This window comes from Mesoplodon mirus (assembly GCF_964341445.2).
Source record: "Mesoplodon mirus genome assembly, chromosome: 10".
Lineage (NCBI taxonomy): Eukaryota > Metazoa > Chordata > Mammalia > Artiodactyla > Ziphiidae > Mesoplodon > Mesoplodon mirus.
In genome coordinates this window covers 25065796-25088425 of record NC_138986.1, presented here as the reverse complement: position 1 = coordinate 25088425, position 22630 = coordinate 25065796, and the positions used below count along the sequence as shown (strand labels likewise).

Here is a 22630-nt window from a genome sequence, read left to right as displayed (position 1 = left end):
ATACACTAAGAAGTTGTTTCAAAATGACTGCCAGCTATTATCAATCTAATAGAAATATATACACTCCCTAAAGTCTTATGGTTTAAAACTTATTTTCTTTTCAAGTAGCAAAACAAATCTAGGAAGAATTCTTCAATCATGTAGGTTCAAGGTTCTAATTTCATTTATCAGCTTCATCTAAGAAAAAGTAACTATATCTTTTATTTGAGATGTGAATATTATTTGTACAAGAAAAAAACATTTAAAATTTAAAAAAACAGGTGTGGATAAATTTTAAGTTTAAAAAAACCCCCTATAAATAGTACCTTTTTCATTCACACTTAAAAGACAGGGATAAGCAATGCATATGCAGAAAGAAATTAAAGACTTAATTTAAGATATGCTTTGTTTGCCTTGAATGATATTACATGGATTGAAAAACTAAGTTCTATTTCCAAAATTAATTCCACTTCTCCCCAATACTCCACAAAATGGAAACTTACTCAGTAAGCAGATTTTAAGAAGGACTATGTAGAAGTCTATTAGTTTTGAATTAAAACCAAAGATTTTTAAAAAATGAATGTAAAAACATGTCCAACAAGGTTTGAAAACAATAAAACACTTACCCCAAATACTAATTAAATTGCATCTGTTGCTTTTTTTTTTTTTTTTTTTGGCAGTACTGATCAACATTTTATAGCAAATACTATTTGGCTCAGCTATTATACTTCAAAGAATATTACCCACAGATATACAGGAGGTTTCCATTATCTAAGTATAAAGTTAATCCACTTAAAATAAGGACTAAAATTTCATAAAGAGAAAAAACAACTAAACTGGGGCGTTTTCTTCAAGACTTACACAGAAAATGAGCATAAAGAACAAACCATAAAAGATGTTAAAGATTTTGGGTGAAATTTGGTGGCAAAATTAATAAAAGCATGAATTCAGTCAGTGAACATTTACTGAGGGCCTATAAGTAAATATAGTAAACAAAGATACAGTATTGAGCAAGAAGACAAGGCTCCCATTTATTTCCATGGAGTTGTCGTCCTAACAGAGCAAGACAGACATCCTTAACTTCATTTTGACTTTCACAACACAATCATAAAGAAAAAAGCTCATTTCTGCAAAAAATAATTAACGGTATTGTTAAGTATTCCCAAAGACTCTTACTAAATCCACTGATATTTAAACCATAATCTTTTAAAGCCCCTACTGTGTCATTCTTGCAGAGATTTTTCTCCTTCAAGTATTAGCTAGCCTTGTTTGTCACTGTTTTTGCCAGGAATTTGAGGAGTTTAGTTATTTTGTCCAGTTTCACTAAATGGTGCACCTTTGCCAATATTTACAATTGTACTGATTCATCACCTCCAATACCCCACTATCTGAAAAGAAATGACACGAGTGCTAAGAATGTACACATATATGGGGGGGGGGGCTTGAGAATTAATTCCTTAGGTGTAAAGTTAATGATGAATATTAGTGCTTATTTTCATTTTCCTCTGCAACTAAAGGCACTTGGAGAGTAAATTTTCCAAAGCAAAGATTCGAGGTTCTCTGTACAAAACAGAAATATATGTATCTTTTTTTTTTTTTTTTGCAACACCATTTTAAAAGTAAAGCCAGGAAACTATCCAAAAATTCCATCAATAAGAAACTGGTTGAAGTAAGGAACATTCACTAATTATGATAAAGAATGTGACAGCTCTATATGTAACAAAGTGCAGAGATGTACAACACTATTAGAAAAAAATCAAGGACGTGAATGCACTTGTGTAAAAACAGATAGCTGCATGTGTTACTTCTGCAGGCTTTTGTATGTTAAAATTTTCTGGGTGAACACAAGAGAAACTATTAACATTGATTAACTCACATCAAGCTAGTCTCAAGTATGTATTTTTGGTATATGACTCATAAATAAAAAGTCTGGCTTTTAAAAATATTCATGTTAAAAGTACCACTAGGAGCTTGAGGACCTATGCTATCTATGCACCATATCAAGAACAGTGAAACACATGCTCAAGTTTACTGTACAAAGCAGCAATTATGGAGGAGGACTCAGAATAGTGAACAAATTCCTTTACCTCTGAGCATCTCAAGCAGATACTACTGAGGTGCTCACGTGAGCAGTGTGGTGTGAAGACACGAAACAGTTTTAAACAAGTGGTTCAGCCAATTTAGTCATTTCAAAAATGTGAACGTCTACTTATGTGTACTCAATTTGCACCCTGCTAGGTGCTTAAACATGATGAACAAGACCAATCTGGTTACTATCTGCCCAGGAACCTCTAATCTAGTTTAAGAGAGATTGACCAAATAATCGCAAAAAAATACACGTAAAATTGAAACTGTGCTACAAAGATGATTCTTTGGAAACTGAGTTTAAGAGGTGGAGATTGAGTTTAAAATGTATAATAACTCAACGTGTTTGTTTTTTTCTTTTTCTTTAAGATACAATTGTGGTAGGCTAGCAGGTCACCTTAATCTTTTTTTTTTTTTTTTTTAATAGAAGATAACCATTCCTAAGAGGGGGGAGGGATAAATTGGGAGACTGGGATTGACATATACACACTACTATATATAAAATAGATAACTAATAAGTACCTACTGAATAGCACAGGGAACTCCACTCAATACTCTGTAATGACCTATATGGAAAAAGAATCTAAAAAAGAGTGGATATATGTATATGTATAACTGATTCACTTTGCTGTACACCTGAAACTAACACAACATTGTAAGTCCACTATACTCCAATAAAATTTTTAAAAATTTAGAAGAAAAGAAGATAGCTATTCCTAGAAGATTACAATTCTTTCTTGAATTCAGCTTCAGAAAGCCTCCACAGATGAATTCTTGTGTGTTTTCTTTTATAAGACAACGAAAGTCAAGTTTCCCTTTTTATTTACTCCAGCTGTCAAATTCAGTGATGTTCAATGTTAACTATTTTAATTCAGGTCTACACAAGTACTTCTACCTCTGGTCCTTTGTTGTTCTGTTTTATCTGGTATATTTAATCCTATAAATCTGTTCAAATGACTTTGGAAAAAATACATATATATCCCACCTATGTTTGCATGCCTACAGAAAGCTTAGCTTGTTACTTCAAGCAACTATAACTCAAGTCATCATTATTCATCATCTATTTTTCTGTAAGAGTTACTTAAATTGTAAATATAGAATACTTGTGGAGCTAATATTTTAATATGTCCCAACATCATAAAGTTAAAACAAATGACTGGGCTTCCCTGGTGGTGCAGTGGTTGAGAGTCTGCCTGCCAGTGCAGGGGACACGGGTTCGGGCCCCGGTCTGGGAGGATCCCACATGCCGCGGAGCGACTAGGCCCGTGAGCCACAACTACTGAGCCTGCACGACTGGAGCCTGTGCTCTGTAACAGGAGAGGCCGCGATAGTGAGAGGCCCGCACACCGCGATGAAGAGTGGTCCCCGCTCAAAGCAGCTAGAGAAAGCACTCGCACAGAAATGAAGACCCAACACAGCCAAAAATAAATAAATAAATTTATTTTAAAAAAAACAAAAACAAATGACTATTTTCAAAGACAGAAATGTTAAGGAAAAAACACTACTTTAAAAATGGCACATACCGAGCATAATTTACTCAATAATTATTTACTGAGCTAAGGTCCATGCCTGCAAAGTGCTAGGTCCTGAGGATACTACAATGAATATGATACATTTCCTGTTTTTTTTTAAGGCGCTCAGAGCGTAGTGGTAGAAAGAGGAAAAAAAAAGAACAGGATTCAGCATAATGTGTGCCATAGTGAACAGCACATAGGATATGCTGTGCAAGATCAGAGAAGATAGAAACCACCTTTGCCTGTAAGGCACAAAGTCTCCACAGAAGGAATATTTATGATAAGTTCTCAGATCAGCCAAAAGAAAGTGTTTGGGTATGCCTCCTTTAACTGGGAACTTCTAAGAACACAGCTATTTTAAAATGTTTTTTAAGGATACTGATTGAATCACAGGGTCACATGACAATTTCTATATTCAAAGGACTTTGTGTCATGAACCTCAGGCTTATGATAGGTAGGAGAAAAAAGATTAAATGGTTCTTCCCACCTCAAAATAGAACTCCAAATTCATCATTTGTAAGTAGGCAAAGTAGATTTTAATCTAATATTGTGTGGTCAAAATGTTTACAATAAATTTGACTGGAAAACCATATAATATTATGTTAGAATTGGAAAAAGCTGAGTCTTTGACACCTTTAAAATTATAGTTAGAGCAATAGTGTATAGACACATGCAGGCAAAAAACCAGAGTGTCTCTTTGCTAAACAAATCTAACAGGTGTAAAAAGACAAATGCCCAGGAAAGAACCTCTTGCATCATCAGCCTTAAAATTCCATCAGTAGGTCAACATGACAAAGAACCAGACTTTATTTAAATTAAAGAAAGAAAAAAAAGACTCTACTGACTACATGCAAAAGCCAGATTCACCTATCTGAATCCAATAGATAACAAGATCAGACAAGTCTCTAGAAAATGACATACAACAGAATAAGCTTGACTTATTTCTTGTATTAGTATGCTATCAGTTTTTAAAAAATTAAAGTCATAGAAAAACTCTACATACAAGCCTAATTTATAAATCAATGATGCAGCAAGTCTGTAGCTATCAAAATAGCTTCCCTTTTGGCTACTAGCAAAAAGCTAAATAAAGAAGTGATTTTTGTTTATTTCCTAATTAGGTAAACCAAAGAACTCTGAAGCAAAATTATCTGACAAAACCACTTAGCTTTCAGCTCAAGTTAGAGGGTAACTGATGCCAAATAACTACCTGAAATGATTAGGCAAATCCTAGGATTCTCACAGGATAATGTTTCTAAAAAACTGACATCAACAGTAAATTATTTAATCAACCTATTGGTTGATAAAAGGTCAGGATACAATTCAGGTCTTAAAATATGAATGGCATCAAATCCACATTTCAGGTGGAGAAACAGAAGGAAAAAATAAGAGTAAATGGTTAGAACTTGCCCAAGGAAGGTCACAGAGTAATTAGCAAAACTAGAAGCACACTCAGATTCTTAACTCCAAGGAGACTGTTCTCTTCCTGACAAAAATGACATGTATATGGTTCTTTCCGTATAATTTAGACAGTGAAGTCATATGACTTGCATTTCTGAGTTAAACAGACGTTGCCCTTTTAAAAGCCAAATTCCGTTCTATCTTCTCTTTTTAAAAGCATAAAATTCCTTCCAACATAAAATACGAGAATTTAGATAGAAAAATTGAAAACAATAATTTAGTTTTAATTAGGCGCATTAAGAATTTAGCATTAATGTCCTCTTATTCATTCAGAATGTAAGAAAAAAGTACTCATTGTTTACCCCTTGTAGTCTTATTTCCTTTTAAAGAAAGTTACCAGTAAATATGAGCACTTATAAAAGCATTCTTGTAAACATTTTTAAAAAAGCGCTATCTACAATCAAATACAAATTTCCCAGATTTCTTTAGAGTCTGAAGAAAAGAGGTGGGCTTTTTAAAGGAAAATGCTTGCGGACTGCAGAGGTCTAAGGATAAACCAGGCATTCCCTTCAACAAATCAAGATGCATTAAATGGAAAAATGTTGATAATAAAGACAGGCTACTTTACCCACTTCAGACAATTTATAATGCAATTAAAGGCAGCAAAGTAACAAGACACTATGAAATGCTCTTCAGATCTCTGCAAGTCACTAGTGTAAGGTGAAATAGTGGCATGTATTCTTAATCTCTTTATTTAAAGTTTACTAAATAAGCCAAGCCATTAATCCAGGTTCAGCCTGTACATCCTATTCTGATGGCAAATCTACGTGCTTCTGATGAAATGTTTATGCTCTTAAACTAAGTTTTAACGTCTATCTTTATTTTGCTTTGAGAATCAAGTGTTATGTTTATTAAACATGCAATCAGGTCTCTTCAGCTCCCGATCTTACCTGCTGAATCTTCCAAATCAATCAGTTTGGGCATTAAGCTTTCAGGGAGTTTTTCCGGTAAGTCGTAGCCATTCTTCCTAGCAACTACCAGATGAAAAGCAGCACAAAACTCATCCAGTGTCAAGGCTCCATCTTTATCAAAGTCTGAGAGTTCCCTAGAAGAAAAACTTATTATTAATATAATCATATTCTTCTTTGACTCCCTTTAGGTCTCAAAAAGAAGAGAAATCCTTTCCCAGAAAATAGCAATCTATAATTTTTTAAATTCCATAGATGGAAAGATATGTAATAAAACAAATATAGCAAACTGTTAACTGTAGGCAGCGGGCATATGGGTGTTCAAGGAACAATTCTTTAAGCTTTTCTGTATGCCTTAAATTCTCAAAATAAAATGCTGACGAAACAGTCCCAATAAATAAAGTCACCAAAAAATGACCTTTAACCCATATGCATTTTTAGTAACAGGATTTAGTTAAAGCTAGGCTTAGTTAGTAAGTCACTGAAATTTTTAAAAACTGTTTTTATTGTTATCGAACTTCTCCATGTATGCACTTTAAAGCATCCAATAGAATTACAAGGCTTGATACAAAGAAAGAGTAGCCCCACCCTGATGTCGATTTTCTGACTGCAGATGCAACCATTTTTTTATCCATTACCTTAAACTACATAAATAGCATGCACATATTGCTAGTTCTTGATTTTTCGGTTTTAGGCATTATCTACCTACTTCCTACCATAGCATCTTATGCTTCTAAAAACCTTAATAACAAAATAATTTAGAATGTAAAGAAATACACTGATATACAGTAGAAATAACATTTGTTTATCCAATAATTGTTTTTAAAAAATAATCTGTGATTGTAATTTGTGTTTTAATGGCTAATTTCAACTACACAGCAGCTATCCCTGAGTCTCAGTCTATATTTAAATGGCAGCTAAGCATGTCCTTAAGATCATGCCTTGGTATAGAACTTACTAAACTTGTTAAAAAACAAATGTGATAAACATAACCATGTATGAGCAAACTAGCTTTTATTCCACACATTATGCTTTCAACAAGAAACAGGTGATACAGCTTAAAGAATTTTATAGCACATTTTAAAGAACTACTACAGTGTTATCACATTTCTTTTCTAAAGATTGAGAGAGAAGCTGGCTATTATAAGGCAATACTGAGTTCTTTGAGATTATTCTTGAAAAGGTTACTCTAATAGTTTATTTTTTAAAGTGCAAAAATCTACCTGCTATAAACTCCTCTGAAACAACCCACGTTACCCAACTAATGATATACCACACTTACCAAATATGAGAAAGTTCAAGAATAGGAAGTTTTGATTTTGTAAAAAACTCTTTAGCTGCAGATCCTGAAATAGTAAAACAGTGTTGTTTAATGTTATTCTGAACTTAAAGCTCCAAGAATAAAATGTGAGGTAAGAGTCTTAAGACTTTTGTCACTGCGAAAAAGGTAACCGTAACATGTGTACATGTCATGTTTTTGGTTTCCAGCGATTATAAAGTTTTTAGGTAATTTGAGAATTAATTTATCCTTTATAATCTCTGACCAATAAACCCATGTTTTTGAGATTATGAAATTGAACTTGTCCTATCCCATCTAGAAGAACTTCTGTTTTTAACAACTCACCTGGAATAAATCCGTTTAGGTCAGGCTGAATGGTTTTAAATTGATTTACATAATACTGTCTTTGTTCATCTGTTATTTTCCAGGGATCGTCATAACTACTGGATTGCCTACGAATTTCATTGGCAGTTGTAGCTGATGCTACAGTTCGTACTGTTGTCTGGTCCTGCAATGAAACATTTTTTCCTCAGTACAGCATCTATCTATATGATTACATGGACCAAGATCGCTAGGTTACTTATCTTTGAAAGTAAAACTTATTTTTTGTGGATGCTTAAAAAATAAGAAGTCTTCAGAAACTCATCAGCAAACCACATATTTGCTATATAGATTATTAAACGTTTTTGCACAATGATTATATAAATGTGTAGAACGACAGCAATATGTAAGCAACAGAAAGTTATGTAAAATGTGCTAAGAAAGCCAAGCAAATATATTCCTAGATGCAGAAACCTTTCAAAACTTCACTATGGAATCAGCAAGAAAATCAGCCAAAACTTTCAGTGAAACATTCCAATGAAAACAGACTTGAAGAAAACGCACAGAGTTCTGTTTTTTTTGTAAAAGAGTGAACTTACATTTATAAAATTTGCAACAGCAAAATATGAAAACAATGACTGCAGCAATACTCTGAATGAAGCAAATAAAAATGCAATACCAATAAAATGTCACACCTGGACAGAAGCAGGATGCATGGTTAAAAGAGTACTGGTTGGTGGAGTATCTGCAAAACTGACCCAATTTTCTTGAGGTGGAGGTGGAGAATGCCCTGACCATACTGCATCACCAGCAGAAGAACCTAAAAGCAGAATGGGTAAACATGCTGACTCATTTTTGGAGAAAAAAATAAAAGTTACAAGGTTTTTAATGATAACAAATCACCACACACATATAAAAGTTTTCTTTTAAATGCTAACTTTGAAGAAATGTTAACAATTTCCAAAATGGAATCTTTTCTGTCAATTTAAAATTATACCTCATTTGGTATAACCAATTTATTGCTGTAATAAGCAATATAGCAGCAGAATCATTTTTACAACAAAGTGTACATCCCTTCACTAATATAATCTATACTTAGGAATATATCCCTAGGAATATTTATTTATTCATTTTACCCTTCAGAGAATCTGATCCCAGTAAACTTTTGTCTAAGCATCATAGATATAAATAAATGCAATTACCACTCTTCAAAGTGATATATCTACTTAGAAACTTTCACAGTTGGCTTTTGCTTCTCTTTAAGGCATTTAACATATAATTAAAAATTGACTTGGAGGCAACTCTTAAAGGAACATTATCAAGCCTTCTTCAATTTACAACCCTTAATAAATGTTACTTTAAAAAATTTCTAAATACCTGATTGTGCTTCACCAAAGGGAGACCAAAATGGCCCAGGTCCTGCAAGAGGCCTCTCACTGTTTCCTCCACTGGGATGGCGGCTGTGCTTCCTCCATGTGTGTGGAGAAGTTGGTGGAGACTGCTGTGGCGAAACTACTGGGGATACAGGTTCCTAGAAAGAACATCATTACTTTAAAATTTAAATTTTAAGGTAACATTTTCATTACTAAGGCACTCAATAAATGTTTCAGTGTAAGCATCAGCACAGGACATCAACTGGTAGCATTTACACGCAAGTGCTTACCTGCTGATCTGCAGATGTACGAGGCTGGACAGTATCATGGCTTGTGGATCCCTTTTTCACTTGCCCCCTGCCCGGTGGTGGGGGAATTACACCAGAATAAGACCCTTGATTTTCAGAGTCTGAAGAATATGAAGCTGCATGACGAGATTCCTGTTCATTCTTTGAAGCAACAAATCTTGGCAGAGGAAGGTCCTTTACTGTTAACCACAAAAATAATTATTATTTCAAAATAAAAAACGGTATACATACGAAAAACTGAAATAAGAGATGAATTTGACATTAGAAAGAATTTTTGCAAAAACTGATACAGAAACAACAGGCACAAAATGTTTATCTCTACAAAATTCAGATCATCTCCCTTAGATTGTTTAGGGAAACTCTAACCTAGAAAGAAGTAGTAACACCAAACTGTCCTTAAGGAGTTAAGCTGTATTAAATGTTCATTGCATGTCTGGCCCTATGCTTGTACTTTATATCTATCTCGTCTCATAACCATATCAACCCCATTTTACAGAGAAAGAAACTGAGACTCCAAGATACCAAGGTCATTGACAGTTAGGATTTGCACCCAGGTGAGTCAGACCCCGAAGCCTAGGCTGTTTCTACTCACACTGGTTCCCTAAAGGAAGATATTAGAGCTCTAAGCAAAATAAGAATATGTCACTAAGTTTGAGGCTAGATTAATCTAGACATTTTCATTGCAGAAATTCCTGAAAACATCTTACTGTTCACCTACCAAGGACACAGAACAAGGCGTTAGTTATACCCACCCACTTTAGTCTAGCTTATGACACTCCTACAGGCAAATATTCTACATTCAATTTTAAATAGAGAAGAGGATAAAAGACTGAGAATTTCTCTGCACACTTTTAGACTAGAACAATACAGCAGCAGAACCATTTTTAGAGGAAAGTGTACTTCCTTCCACCATGATTACCAGAATTTCTCTTTAGAATCTCCACATTAAGAAGGGAAAACATTGTTTATTCAGCATTTATGTAAAGGAATTCAAAATTACCTGAAAAGAATGTAAACTCTCAACTCTAGAACAATGATACGTGGCAAACCAGAGCTCCACAATGAAAACCTCTGGATGACTAATAAACTGAGCTGGTACTTAAAACTATGTTATAAAAATTCTAATTCTAATTCTAAAACCTCAAGTTTTCTCTTGCCCGCCTTTCCTATGAAAACCAAAGAACTCTGCATTTAAGTGCCTACCTTTATAGAATTTCCATCTACTTAGGCATCAATGAGCCTCCAAGTAACAGAAAAACAAATTATCCTAGGTGACATTTGTAAGGTGGTTAGATGCTTGTATTTGGGTTTTAGTCTGCCAATATTTTTAATACTGTGTCTGTCAATCAAAGTTTTGGGTCACTAATACTTTCTAATTTCAAATGGAGCTTTCATGGCTTTTCCAAACAGGAAAACACAAAGTATAATGTTGTTTTATACTTAGTTAGTAGAAAAGAATATAAGGAAAGCATATATGAAGATGGGCACTATAATTCATCATTTCCCTTGATAAAATGATTCATCTAAATTCTAAGCAATTTTTAGTAAATTAATTTTTAAAAATCACCATTTTAACAGTTTTTATATTACCATCAAATATGTATGAAGTACATATATGCCATAACAGAGTTAAGACAGACATATTTTTCTAATATTAACAAATGAAAAGAGCATGGTAGTAAAAGACATGACACTAACTCAACGTCACAAATGCCACTGAAACATCAGAAAGACTCAACAGTTCTGACTTTACTTCATTTGTGATTAGAAGTTCATTTTCATTTCAGTTACTAATATTCCATATTTACCTGTATTTATACTTTCCACTCTTAAAGGGAAGCCAGACTGGGCAACAGCTACAAGTTTCAAAGCAATATAGAACTGACTTCTTCCAAAATAACCAAGTCTAGTTGCACCACAAAGCTCCATAATCTATAAAAGAACACAATGTTAACATTAAGAATTATGACAGTAATTCTCCACATAAGCAGCTATCTAACTTCTGTTTATAACTTCTCCAAAATACACAGCTGACATATGGTATATTACTCTCAACTGACAACCATCTTCCTCAAGTTTCAGGTTTAAATGTTTGAAAATAAAAAGGCACTGACCTTACAATAAGAGGGTTATCATTCTCCTATGTATTAAAATTCATGTGATAAGCAACTACATTTTATTAAGAATCATATCTTTTAGAAACAAATGTGCCATCTACTCTTCTTCATAAACACTGTGCATACAATAGGGCCAAAAGTTTCTGCAACTAATAGATTATTAAGCAGCCATTTAAAGAAAGTCATAAAATGACATAGTAAGTGGGAAAAGGCAGGATGCATAATTTTAACTACATAAACACAACTCTTAAAACAACCAGATATATAAAAATTCTGCCAACAAATTTGTTAGGTGAGATTAACAGTATGGTTTTTTCCCCCCTCTTATTTTCCAGATTATATTTAATGTGGTTATACTACTTTTCTTTAAAACAACCATTTTTGTTTGTTTGTTTGTTTTAAAGCATGAAGGCTTTCAAGGATCATTCTAATCACTCAACAAGTATTTCTCGACTGGCTACTACAAGTATCAGACTAGAAAAGAGAATTTTAAGTTACAAGATTAAATTATAATCCCCAAAGCTGGAGTAACATCTACTATACAGACATCATAAAGTAATCTTAAAACAAGCACTAAATATCCTTGTCTCAGCTTCTCAAAAAACTCAACTTCTTGTACAAAGGGAACATATTTTGTCTATTTTCTTTTCCCCAAAACACTCAAAGGAAGATTAAGGTACCTGAGATGCTGTGGTACTAAATCAGAAGTATTTACTAGAATTGCAAAAAAGTACCTATCAATGGTTCAGCAACATATCACAATAACAGTAACCATTTGTTCACTTGCACAAGGAAAAAAGACAGTCATTTTTGCTATGAACAATCAGCACAGGAGGAAGTTGCTGTTCTGCCACTAAGGGGCATCACTTCTGTGTAAATTTTAAAGGGCAAGGAGGATAAAGGGGCAGGTTTACATTAAGGGAACTAGGAGGAAAAGGAGGGCGAGAGTTAAGAATAGAAGAGCACACAGCCCTGCAGGCTATGCAGGCACTGTGTTATGATTACTGTGCCCACTTGGAACCCCTTAAGGGATCATTTCATATCTTGGATTACTTTGGCTTATAAACCAAAGCGTCTAAAATATTCCAGGTAAATGCTAGATAAATAACAGGAAGACCTAAAAGGAGATCACCCGTGGTTTCTTTAGCCTCGTTACATCCATTTCAGGTGCCTGTGGGACTTTCGGGGGAGTTACCTGGGGAACAGTTGGCAACACAGAGGCAGTGTTCAGAAGGGAGCACGTTGAGGAGATATGCTCCACAGATGGGAAGCAGACAGGAGGTGATGCCCGAAGCTGGGGGAGTAAATGAGACTGCCAGCAAGCCCAGAGCAGTGAAAGGAAACCTAACAGGCAGGTATAAAAAGGACCCTATGAAAGAGATAGTGGGAAAAAGTACCAGCAGGAAGTGGGAAGCCAAGGGTGGGAAGAGGCTCTGGAAGGTGGGAGCAAGCCTTAAAAGAAACAATCATTGCACAAACAGGTTTAGGTACAGGGTGTTCAAGATGAAAACCAACCTGAACTCACCACAAGAAATTAATTATGGAATAGCCATATAAAGAGAAAAATACGTAGCCTTGAAAACTCACTTATAGCATTAATGTTATGAAAACAAAAAGCAGAACACAAAGCAGTGTATACATAAGCATAACCTAATTCTATTATGATATGTACATATAAGAGGTAGTGAATACGCCAGCGTTTATTTCTGGGTGCTGAGATTAAGGGATATTTCTATGTTTTCTTTACATGAGACTGTATTTACTACCCAAAATATATAATATCATTTAATCAGAAAAATGATAAATATTGGTAACTTCTAAAAAGGAGAAATAGTGGGATCCAATTTAAAAAGGGGGGGAAATGTACTGTATGTTTTGCAATTAGGTTTTTGCTGCTCGAGCCGTTATCGAGATGCGGTAGGGTAAAATCTAGTTTGCAATGGGTTAAGGAATAAACAGGAGGAATTTAAGTAGAAAGACAGGTACAAAACAGGTTAAGATACTTGGCTTTGAAAGAAAGTAAGTTTACAAGGGTAATTTTGCTTCTCTTAAGTCTCTGAGCTAGTCAGCAGAACAGGCACTAGAAATAAGGTCTTTTGATTCCAAACCCAAAGCTCTTCCCAGGACGTGGGGTGGAAATGGGGTGTGATGGGTAGAAGAGAAAGGAGAAATACTATCTTTCTGTTGTATCAGACATAACAAAATCTTAAGAGCCTGTATGCCAAGCTGCCACCTCAGGACTCGGGAAAGATGTTCTGAAAGAGGAGATAAAAGGAATCAAAGGCAATATCTGCAATTATTCCTCTACAACTGATCCTGGCTGCATCACCTAAAAAACTCACTTTGCGGCCCAAGTCAGGCATGTGTGTCACTGTGTCTCTCCCCAAGCTACCCCTACTGCAGAGGCCATAAGCCCACGAACACAGGAGAGAAGGAAAGGAGCTATGACATACAAATTTACAAAAATAACTCCTGATGAAGTATTCTAAAGAAGTCTATCAAGAAGAAAATAGACTAAATTACCAATAAGTCTAAATTACCATCACACTCTTGTGAATTAGACAAAATTCGTCTCTAAAGAAATGCTTGGAATAAATTCCTAGAAGGAGACCTGCTAAACCAAACTATACATATGTTTAAAAATTAGCTATAGCCAATTGCCTTTCAAAAAGGTTACCAAAATTTATTCTCTCACTGTCAGTATGAGAGTGTTTCTCATCTTTTTCACCAGTAACTTATTTATTTCTGACCCCCTGTGTGACACAGTTCTACATAGAACCTGGACCTGTAACATTCTTCTTTAATTACTTTAGCCTTATAATATTTAAATACCTGATAGGGTTAGCCCAGCCTTCACTTTTTGTTCTTTAGAATTTTCTTTGCTATTCTCACATTACTTAATCTTTCAAATAATCTTTAGAATCATTTATTGAAATAAGCTGAGACTTTAATTGGGACGGCAATTCATGTACAGTCTGGTTCCTAACTTTAACAAGACCACTTCAGTGTTTTATCATTAAGGGCTAACACTCTGCAACACCTTTGTTAAGAAACTATTCAGCTAGTTCCACTATTCTAATAGTTTTGTTTGGGGCTTTATATTTTTAAAAAACACAGATAGATGTTAGTTTTACTGTGTGCACTTGGGGGCAGAAAACTAAAAGATGATCATTTTTCCCTCTGGTCTTATTAATAGAGTTCCTAACATCAAACCATCCTTTGATCCCTGAAATGAATTCCATTTAGTTGGTGCATTACTTTCTCAAATAATATTTATCTAAAATTTTAACCATAATCTTAAAATGATTAAGCTTTTTTAAAAAAGCTATACCTGAAAGGTTTGGAACTGGTGTTACACTGGCTTTGTAAACACAACTAGCAAGCTTTACTTTTTTCCTGCTTTAAATAGATTAGGAATTTCATGATCCTTAAAGATTTGGAAGAAAATTCACCTATGACACTGGGTAGGCAATATCTCTGATATATTTCTCTGTTTCTTCCAAGTTATTTGGAATAAACTAGGTTTTCTATCTATAAAATATCTGATAATTTCCTAGAAAACTATTTATTGCCTCTAAATTTTGAAATTTATTATTAGTTCAGCATTATTCAAAGTATCCTCCCTCTTTTAATTACCTCTTTATGGTAATTTTCCCTTATTCTAAATCATGCGTATTTGTGTGCAAGCTCACACAGTTGCCTGATCGTGAGAACTACTTAAAGCCCTTCTTAGGATACAGATTCCCAGATCTCTTCCAATAGATTCTAACTCACCTAGGAAACCAGGCCAGTGAGTGGTTGCTGGTATACTACTGATAGCCACTACAACCGATTAAGCTTTATTTTCTTAACATTATAAAATTTATATGCTCATGGTAAAATAAATAAAATAGTACTTGGGACATAGAACTAAAAGTTCTTACAATACTCATCAAAAGTAACCATTATTTTATGTTTTTCCAATTTTTTCTACATATATACAAACATATGAGCACACATACTTCACACACACTTTTTATACATGTAGGGTCATACTATATGATTTTTTCCACATAATATTACTCAAAGGTCTTCTTATATCAGCATATATAGGACCCTCTCATTTTTTTTTTAAATTTATTTTATTTATTATTTTTTTTACTTTTTGCGGTGGTACGCGGGCCCCTCACTGTTGTGGCCTCTCCCGTCACGGAGCACAGGCTCCGGACACACAGGCTCAGCGGCCATAGCTCACGGGTCCAGCCACTCCGTGACATGTGGGATCTTCCTGGACTGGGGCACGAACCCGTGTCCCCTGCATCAGCAGGCGGACTCTCAACCACTGCGCCACCAGGGAAGCCCCCTCTCATTTTTTTACACAGCATTCCATTGCCTGGATATTCCTATTACAAATTAATTAACCACTTACTGATGAACATTTAGGATTTTCCAGCTTTCTATTACAAATAATGCCATAAACATTCATGTGTACGTATCTTTGTATACTTGTACAACTGTAGAACAAATTTCTAGAAATGGAATATGCTTTAAAATGTAACACAGTCAAGTACTATTAACTCTGAATGACTGTAACATCTTACTGACAGGCACAGAACCCTGGCTGCCTGTTCTGAGATGAGAGGGAGGAAGGGGGGTGGGGAGAGAGAGAGAGAGGTGTCAAAGTTTTCATTAATTTTATTGGATTCAAAAAGGAATACTAGCCTTAAATAAATAGCATCAATTCCTTTTCTAAATGCTCTGTTTAATAATATTTACAAAAAAGCCACTAAATTCTAGGAAGGAAAGATAAACTAGATTGTAGTTCACTTTAATACCTATAGAGATTACTGTGGTTGGGAAATCATTCTGTATCATTTATACAGTATTTGAGCAAGTGATATAACTTTAATGTGCCTCAGTTTCCTCATATGTAAACTGGGGAAAAGAATATACTACTTCATATGTTGTGGAGATTCAATGAGACTGTACTTAATAGAGCACTTACAACAGTGTCTGGGCCACAAATATCATTATTATCACTTTTTATTTACTACCTGATCATAATGTACTTTATTTAGTCAGAGACTTCAGTAACTAAATCATTCCTGAAAACCACATTTTCTTGAGAGCTGAGAACTAATGCCTTTAAGCACCAAAGTGGGTTCTATTATAACTTTTGATGAAAAGTCTTCTAAAAGATGGGATGTTCTCATGCCTTCACAAGTATTTTGAACTTCTGGTTTAAGACAATACACTGAGTACAGGAATTTACCTCCTCCCCTTTCAGGAGCCTTATTAAAATGATAATAAGGGAACAAATTAAAAATAAATAAGAGGGAAAGGGGAACAATGAACTGACAGGAAATTTAAGTAGATTTTAACAATTAGAAAGCAGATGGAGTCATGCCTAATGAAGTAGGGTAGAAGAAATCAGTGCCAAGAATATCCACGGAGAAGAATCAATTGGGCCTGCAAAATGCAGGGACTCACCCAGAAATGCTAGGTATGACTTGAGAGTGAGACTGGGACAGAGATGAAGCTCCCTATACCTACAGTTGCTCACAGAATATTAGCAACTAGACTCTACCCTCCAAGTGAAAACAAACGAAAAACTAAAAAATGAAATGTCAGGGAAGTACTAGGACAGCTGATGTAGATAGGAGTTGTTGCCCCGGAGAAAAGCTTCCGTTTCTAGCATTTAGCAACCCAACTAAGACCAGAGTCTGACCCACTCCTCCTGCAGTGAGGCAGCCTTTTGAGGTGTTATGCCCAAGCACACAGAGCTCAGTTTTTCCACTGCCTCAAAGATCAACAAGCAACTGCAGAAAGCCTACAGACTGGAAGAGAACTGCCAAATGTACAAATGGGAGAAAACAAACCAACCCTGAAAGACATAATTCATGGAAGAAAGAGCACTGAAAAATATTCTAGTGAGTATCCTCTGACAGATTTAAGATAACACTGTCTCACTCACAAAACAAGAACAGAATACTATGAAAAAGGAATGATCAGCGAATAAGACGTATGGAAATACAGCCAGTCCCTTGGTATCCACAGGGGACTGGTTCCAGGACCTGTCAGGGATACCAAAATCCTAGGATGCTTCAAGTCCTTGTAGCTGCCCCTCTGTATCCACAACTCTGCATCTGTAGATGAGGAACCCACAGGTACCAAGGGCCGACTGTATATTTGCTGGAAAAAATCTGCATGTTACTAGACTTGCACAGTTCAAACCCATGTTGTTCAAGGGTTAACTGTATACAAAGTTCAGTAAAAATACTAGAAGATTAAAAATAAAATTTCTCCAGAAGTAGGAAGGGGAAAGCTGAATTAGAAAATATGAGAAAAGAAACAAAGATTAATCCAGATGGGCCACATTTTTATTAAAATGAGGTCTACAAACGACACACAGAAAGGAGAAGAGTGATAATGAAAGAACAAGAGATTTACCCCCAAAGCTAAAGGACAGAAGTTTTCAGACTGAGAGCGTCTGAGTGCTCAACACAATGGGTTAAAGAATTCCTAAACACATTATTACTGTGGAACTTTAGAACACCAAGGATAAAACAAAGATCCTAAGAGTAGCCAGAATAGGTGTAGGGGAGGGCGATAAGGAAGAGAGGTACGGATCACTTAAGAAAAAAACACTAACTGGACTGGAATCAGACTTCTCATTGATAACACTGAATATCAGAAAACAATAAAGCAACATTCTCAAAGTTCTAAGAAAAATTATTTACAACCTAGAATTCCGTATCCAAATTAGCATCAATGATGACAAGAATATGGGGCTTCCCTGGTGGCGCAGTGGTTGAGGGTCCGCCTGCCGATGCAGGGGACACGGGTTCGTGCCCCAGTCCGGGAAGATCCCACATGCCAAGGAGCGGCTGGGCCCGTGAGCCATGGCCGCTGAGCCTGTGCGTCCGGAGCCTGTGCTCCATAACGGGAGAGGCCACAACAGTGAGAGGCCCGCGGACCGCAAAAAAAAAAAAAAAAAAAAGATGATAACAAGAACAGACACTTTCATAGACGCAGAAATTTTAAAAAGTTTATCTCCTATGAACTCTTTCTTGGGAAAATGATGTTATTTAGCAAAATCTGGAGACAGAGCATCCAGGAAAAAGTAGATACACACCAAGAAAGCGGGGAAATAAAGTTGCAGGAAAACAGCTATGCAACTGGGCAAAGGAGCCAGCAGTTCAGATAAACTGACAGAAGGGTCCAGGAGGGAAACTTCAGACAACGTAAAGGGGAAGGAATGGATATGAAGGCAAACAGTGCAAGGGAAAAAAAAGAAAGGCAGCTGAGAAAGTATCAGAATGTAATCACAGTACAATGCCTGGATCTGCAGTAAAATAATTTATATCATCATAATGTATACTTTGAATTTGCACACTCTACAGTCAATCTGAAGTCAAAACAGTAAACAATTAAGAATTATGGTTCTAGAACAGGGTGCAAATGTTATCAATATTAAATATGTACAAGTAGAGCTAACAAGTTGAGAGGGGGAAGGATAAGAAGGTGAAGGGAGAAAGGCATGGGCTTCTGGTTTCTGGTCTAGCTGAACAAACCTAAAAAATCAAGAACTCTTCTTAGATCTGTAAGAGAACAGAGGTCATACAGCAAATTGCTGCCCCCAAACTGGAGACCAACAGAAAGCAAATACAGAGAATCACAACTTACTGGAAGAGAAACCCATCAACATCAACTTCCTCAAAACCAGTGCCAAGGAAGGGAAGAATAACTGATGTAAGAATAACTGTAACTGATGAATTGGTGTAGGCTCAGTGTGTACAAGTCTGAGAGAGAAAAATACAGGGGCCCCTTCTCACAGAGGGGCTTTACCTCCAGGAGAAACCTCTACCAGGTTCTCACAGAGAATATGGGAGAAAAACCCCTTCATGCTTCTGGCAGGGGGAGGGGAAAAGGAGCCATCTTGAAACCCACCAGAGCATTCTGGTCTTAACAAGGCCTGGCTTCAGGAGAAACTATTTAACCAGAGCCCAACCTGCCCAGTATTTATCAGAGCCTAACTAACCTGGGAGAAAGGAAATCACATTCTACCCATCTTGTCCCCCCTAAGGGGGGTAAGGGGGATATGGGTGGGACGGAGAAGCAACTGTGAAGTTCACAGTCCAGAGGCAGAGGTTCACTGAAAGACTGAGACATAATCATAGGACTACAGAATGCTTTGCCTCATCCCATACTTTACCACCACATTACTAAAGATGTATTTATCGTAACATTAACTCAGTACATCATGTCAGGCTATCAAGAAAAAAAATTACAAGACATACTAAAAGGCAAAAAAAAAAATCACACTTTGAAGAAACAAAGCAAGCATGAGAAACAAACTCAGATATGGCAGTGATGTTGGAATTATCAGGCCAGGAATTTAAAATAACTATGATTAATATGTGAAGGGCTCTAATGGATAAAGTAGACACCATACAAGAACAGAACAGGCAATATAAGCAGAGAAATGGAAATCCTAAGAACCACCCCCCTCCAAAAAAAAGCTAGGTATCTAAAACACTATAAAACAAAGAATGCCTTTGATGGGCTTATTAGTAGACTGGACATGGCTGAGGAAATAATCTTCGAGCTTGAGGATCTCAGTAAGACCTCTAAAACTAAAAGAGGAAAAAACAGAATAGAATATTTGAAAACTGTGGGACAACTACAAAAGGTATGACATACATGTAGTAAGAAGACAAGGAGAATAAAAAGAACAAAAGATTTACTTGAAACAATAATAACTAAAAGTTTCCCCCAAATTAATGCCAGAAACTGAACCACTGATCCAGCAAGCTAAGAGAACACAAAGTAGAATGAATGTCCAAAAAAGTACACCTAGTCCCTTTACAAAAATTAACTCAAAATGGATCACAGATCTAAATGTAAAGCATAAAATTATACAACTCCTGGAAGATAACATATGTATTCGGGGTCCTTAAGAAAAAGTGGGGTTTTTTTTCCTTCACCTAATGGAATAGCACTATTAAGAGTTTTTGTTTTGTTCTGTTCTTAATGATTTGTGACTTTTTCCTTTTTGCCAAGGTAGCATTTTTGCTCTATCAGCAGTCTTTCTAGTCGTTGCCTTTCTACCTGTATGCCATGGCTTAGAAAAGGAATCAACCTTTTAATACTGTAGAAAACAAGAATAAATAGTTCTTTAATAATAACTCGAAGAGCTCTCCAATGAGCAAAATGTACACAGGCATCATTTTTTACTTCTGATACACAAAATATGGACATGTTGGGGAGAGGGCTAACATTTACTGAGTGCACACAATGCTAAGCCCAGTGCTAAATACTCAAGGTGTTCCCATCTAATCCTAAAAATAATGGAGTAGAATTGGTAGTTTTATCATTTTACAGGAGAAGTAAGAGAATCAGACTGGCCAAGTAACTAAGGCCAGAGGGCTCAAAAAAGGGCAGAGCTATAATTCAAAGTCATGCTTTTAATCTTCTACCAAGACATGCTGTCCACTGTCCTTTTCCTAGAATAATGTCAGCTGCCTCAGAGCAAGTACCCTCAGTAAGTCCTAAAAGTTGAGTGCCTAGTACAAAGTGACAATGAAAGAGTAGTTTAAATGCATTAGGAAGGCTCTTTAATCCTATGCTCAGAACATGAGGTACAGGGAATTCTAACAACAAGAAAGGTATATGGCAGTTATCTGAGAATTTCAGCTTGAATCTAAGAGCTGAATTATAAAGTAGAAAAATGCAAAAAAATGGAATGAGGAATATATTGAAACTATACATAATACTGAGAATCAATACATAATCACTGAGAATACTGTCAAAATTCTCTCCAAAATGAAATTTTATGAATGTTTAATAAAATATAATAGAAAGTAAGATCCTCCCTTTATAGTCACTATCAAGTTAAAATTGAGGTGACTCCATTGCTTTCATTTTTATAAACATTCTTTAATTTAAGTTGGACTGGGTCAATGGACAAGCTGACTGTTTTTGCTGGCTTTAAAGCCCAGGCAGTTTGGTCTACCTACGTGCACAACACTGGCTCCCAAGTCAGTTTAACTTTTATTGTTCCACTAACTTGTTAGACTTGTCCCCACACCTCTCTGTGACTCATCAGCTTTACCGACATGGGAATAACTTGTAATGGAGACTCAGGTTTACCAGAGAAATTAGAGGAAAACAGGGAACAATTACACTGAATACCTATTATTAGGAAGACTGTTCACTTGTTGTCCCACTTAACGCTCAGAACACTCCTCTAATGTTGGCTACCATTATCCCCAGTTCATAGGAAAGGAAACTGAGGTTAGTAGGTGGCAGTCAGGGTTCAAAGCCAGATTAGTCTGAGTCCGAAGCCTCTCTGTTCCCAGGTGCCTCCAAGGCATAGCTAAACAGAACTCTCAACATGGCATGTTTATGGGACAGTAGTTCCAAAATGTATTCCAAAGAACACCAGTCAAGTTAAATGCTCTGTAGTTGAATAAACATATATTATAGCCCCCTTGGCGACTTTACAATGCATTTTTAGTTCATAAGAGGCACTAAAAAATCCTACAGCCTAGAAACAAACCTCTTTTTGGTTTAGTATCTATTAAAATGCTTTAGAACTAGTGGTCCATAGAGCAGATGCTCTGTATAACACATTTTGGGAATCAATGTTGTTTAAGAGCCCAGAGCAGTGATATTCAAACTTTTTGGTATCAGGATCCCTCCTTATACATGCTTAAAAAAATTAAAGAGGACTCCCCCAAAGCCTTTGTTTTTGTGGCTTATATTTATTGTTATTTACCATATTAGAATTTAAATTGGGAAATTAAAAAAACATGCACCTATGAATTCATTTAAACACAAGAATAATCCTATCACATGTAACATAAAATTTTATGAAAATAACGTTTTTCCAAAATAAAAAATTGAGAATACATTGTTTTATATTTATACAAATTTCCTTAATGTCCAGCTTATGAGAAGATTAATATCTGCTTCTGTATTTGATTCACTGCAGTATGTTGCTTTGCTTAAAGACACTCGCTTCACATAGGTATGTGTTGGAAGACAAAGGACAGTTTTATTTATTTTAATTAATTAATTAATTTTTGGCTGCGTTGGGTCTTCATTGCCATGTGCAGGCTTTCTCTAGTTGTGTCAAGCACGGGTTACTCTTCGTTGCGGTACGCGGGCTTCTTGTGGCGGTGGCTTCTCATTGTGGAGCGTGGGCTCTAGGCGCTCAGGCTCAGTAGCTGTGGCACACAGGCTTAGTAGCTCCACGGCATGTGGAATCTTCCCGGACCAGGGACTGAACCCGTGTCCCCTGCATT

The 22630-nt window shown here is 35.8% G+C and overlaps 1 protein-coding gene across 6 annotated transcripts in view; it reads right to left on the bottom strand.

Moving 5' to 3' along the window:
* The window catches only part of REPS1 (RALBP1 associated Eps domain containing 1), an 80260-nt gene that overhangs the window by 29795 nt on the left and 27835 nt on the right, over positions 1-22630 (bottom strand). For 5 of the 6 annotated variants that reach the window (XM_082633378.1, XM_082633376.1, XM_082633375.1 and 2 more), the window contains exons 2-8: positions 11034-11157; positions 9208-9404; positions 8922-9075; positions 8240-8364; positions 7569-7731; positions 7227-7290; positions 5927-6081 (exon numbers count right to left, since the gene is read on the bottom strand). In XM_082633378.1, the coding sequence (XP_082489504.1) occupies positions 5927-6081; positions 7227-7290; positions 7569-7731; positions 8240-8364; positions 8922-9075; positions 9208-9404; positions 11034-11157 (982 nt within the window). The remainder of the gene's footprint in view (positions 1-5926; positions 6082-7226; positions 7291-7568; positions 7732-8239; positions 8365-8921; positions 9076-9207; positions 9405-11033; positions 11158-22630) is intronic. The other variant, XM_082633377.1, reaches the window with a different exon arrangement.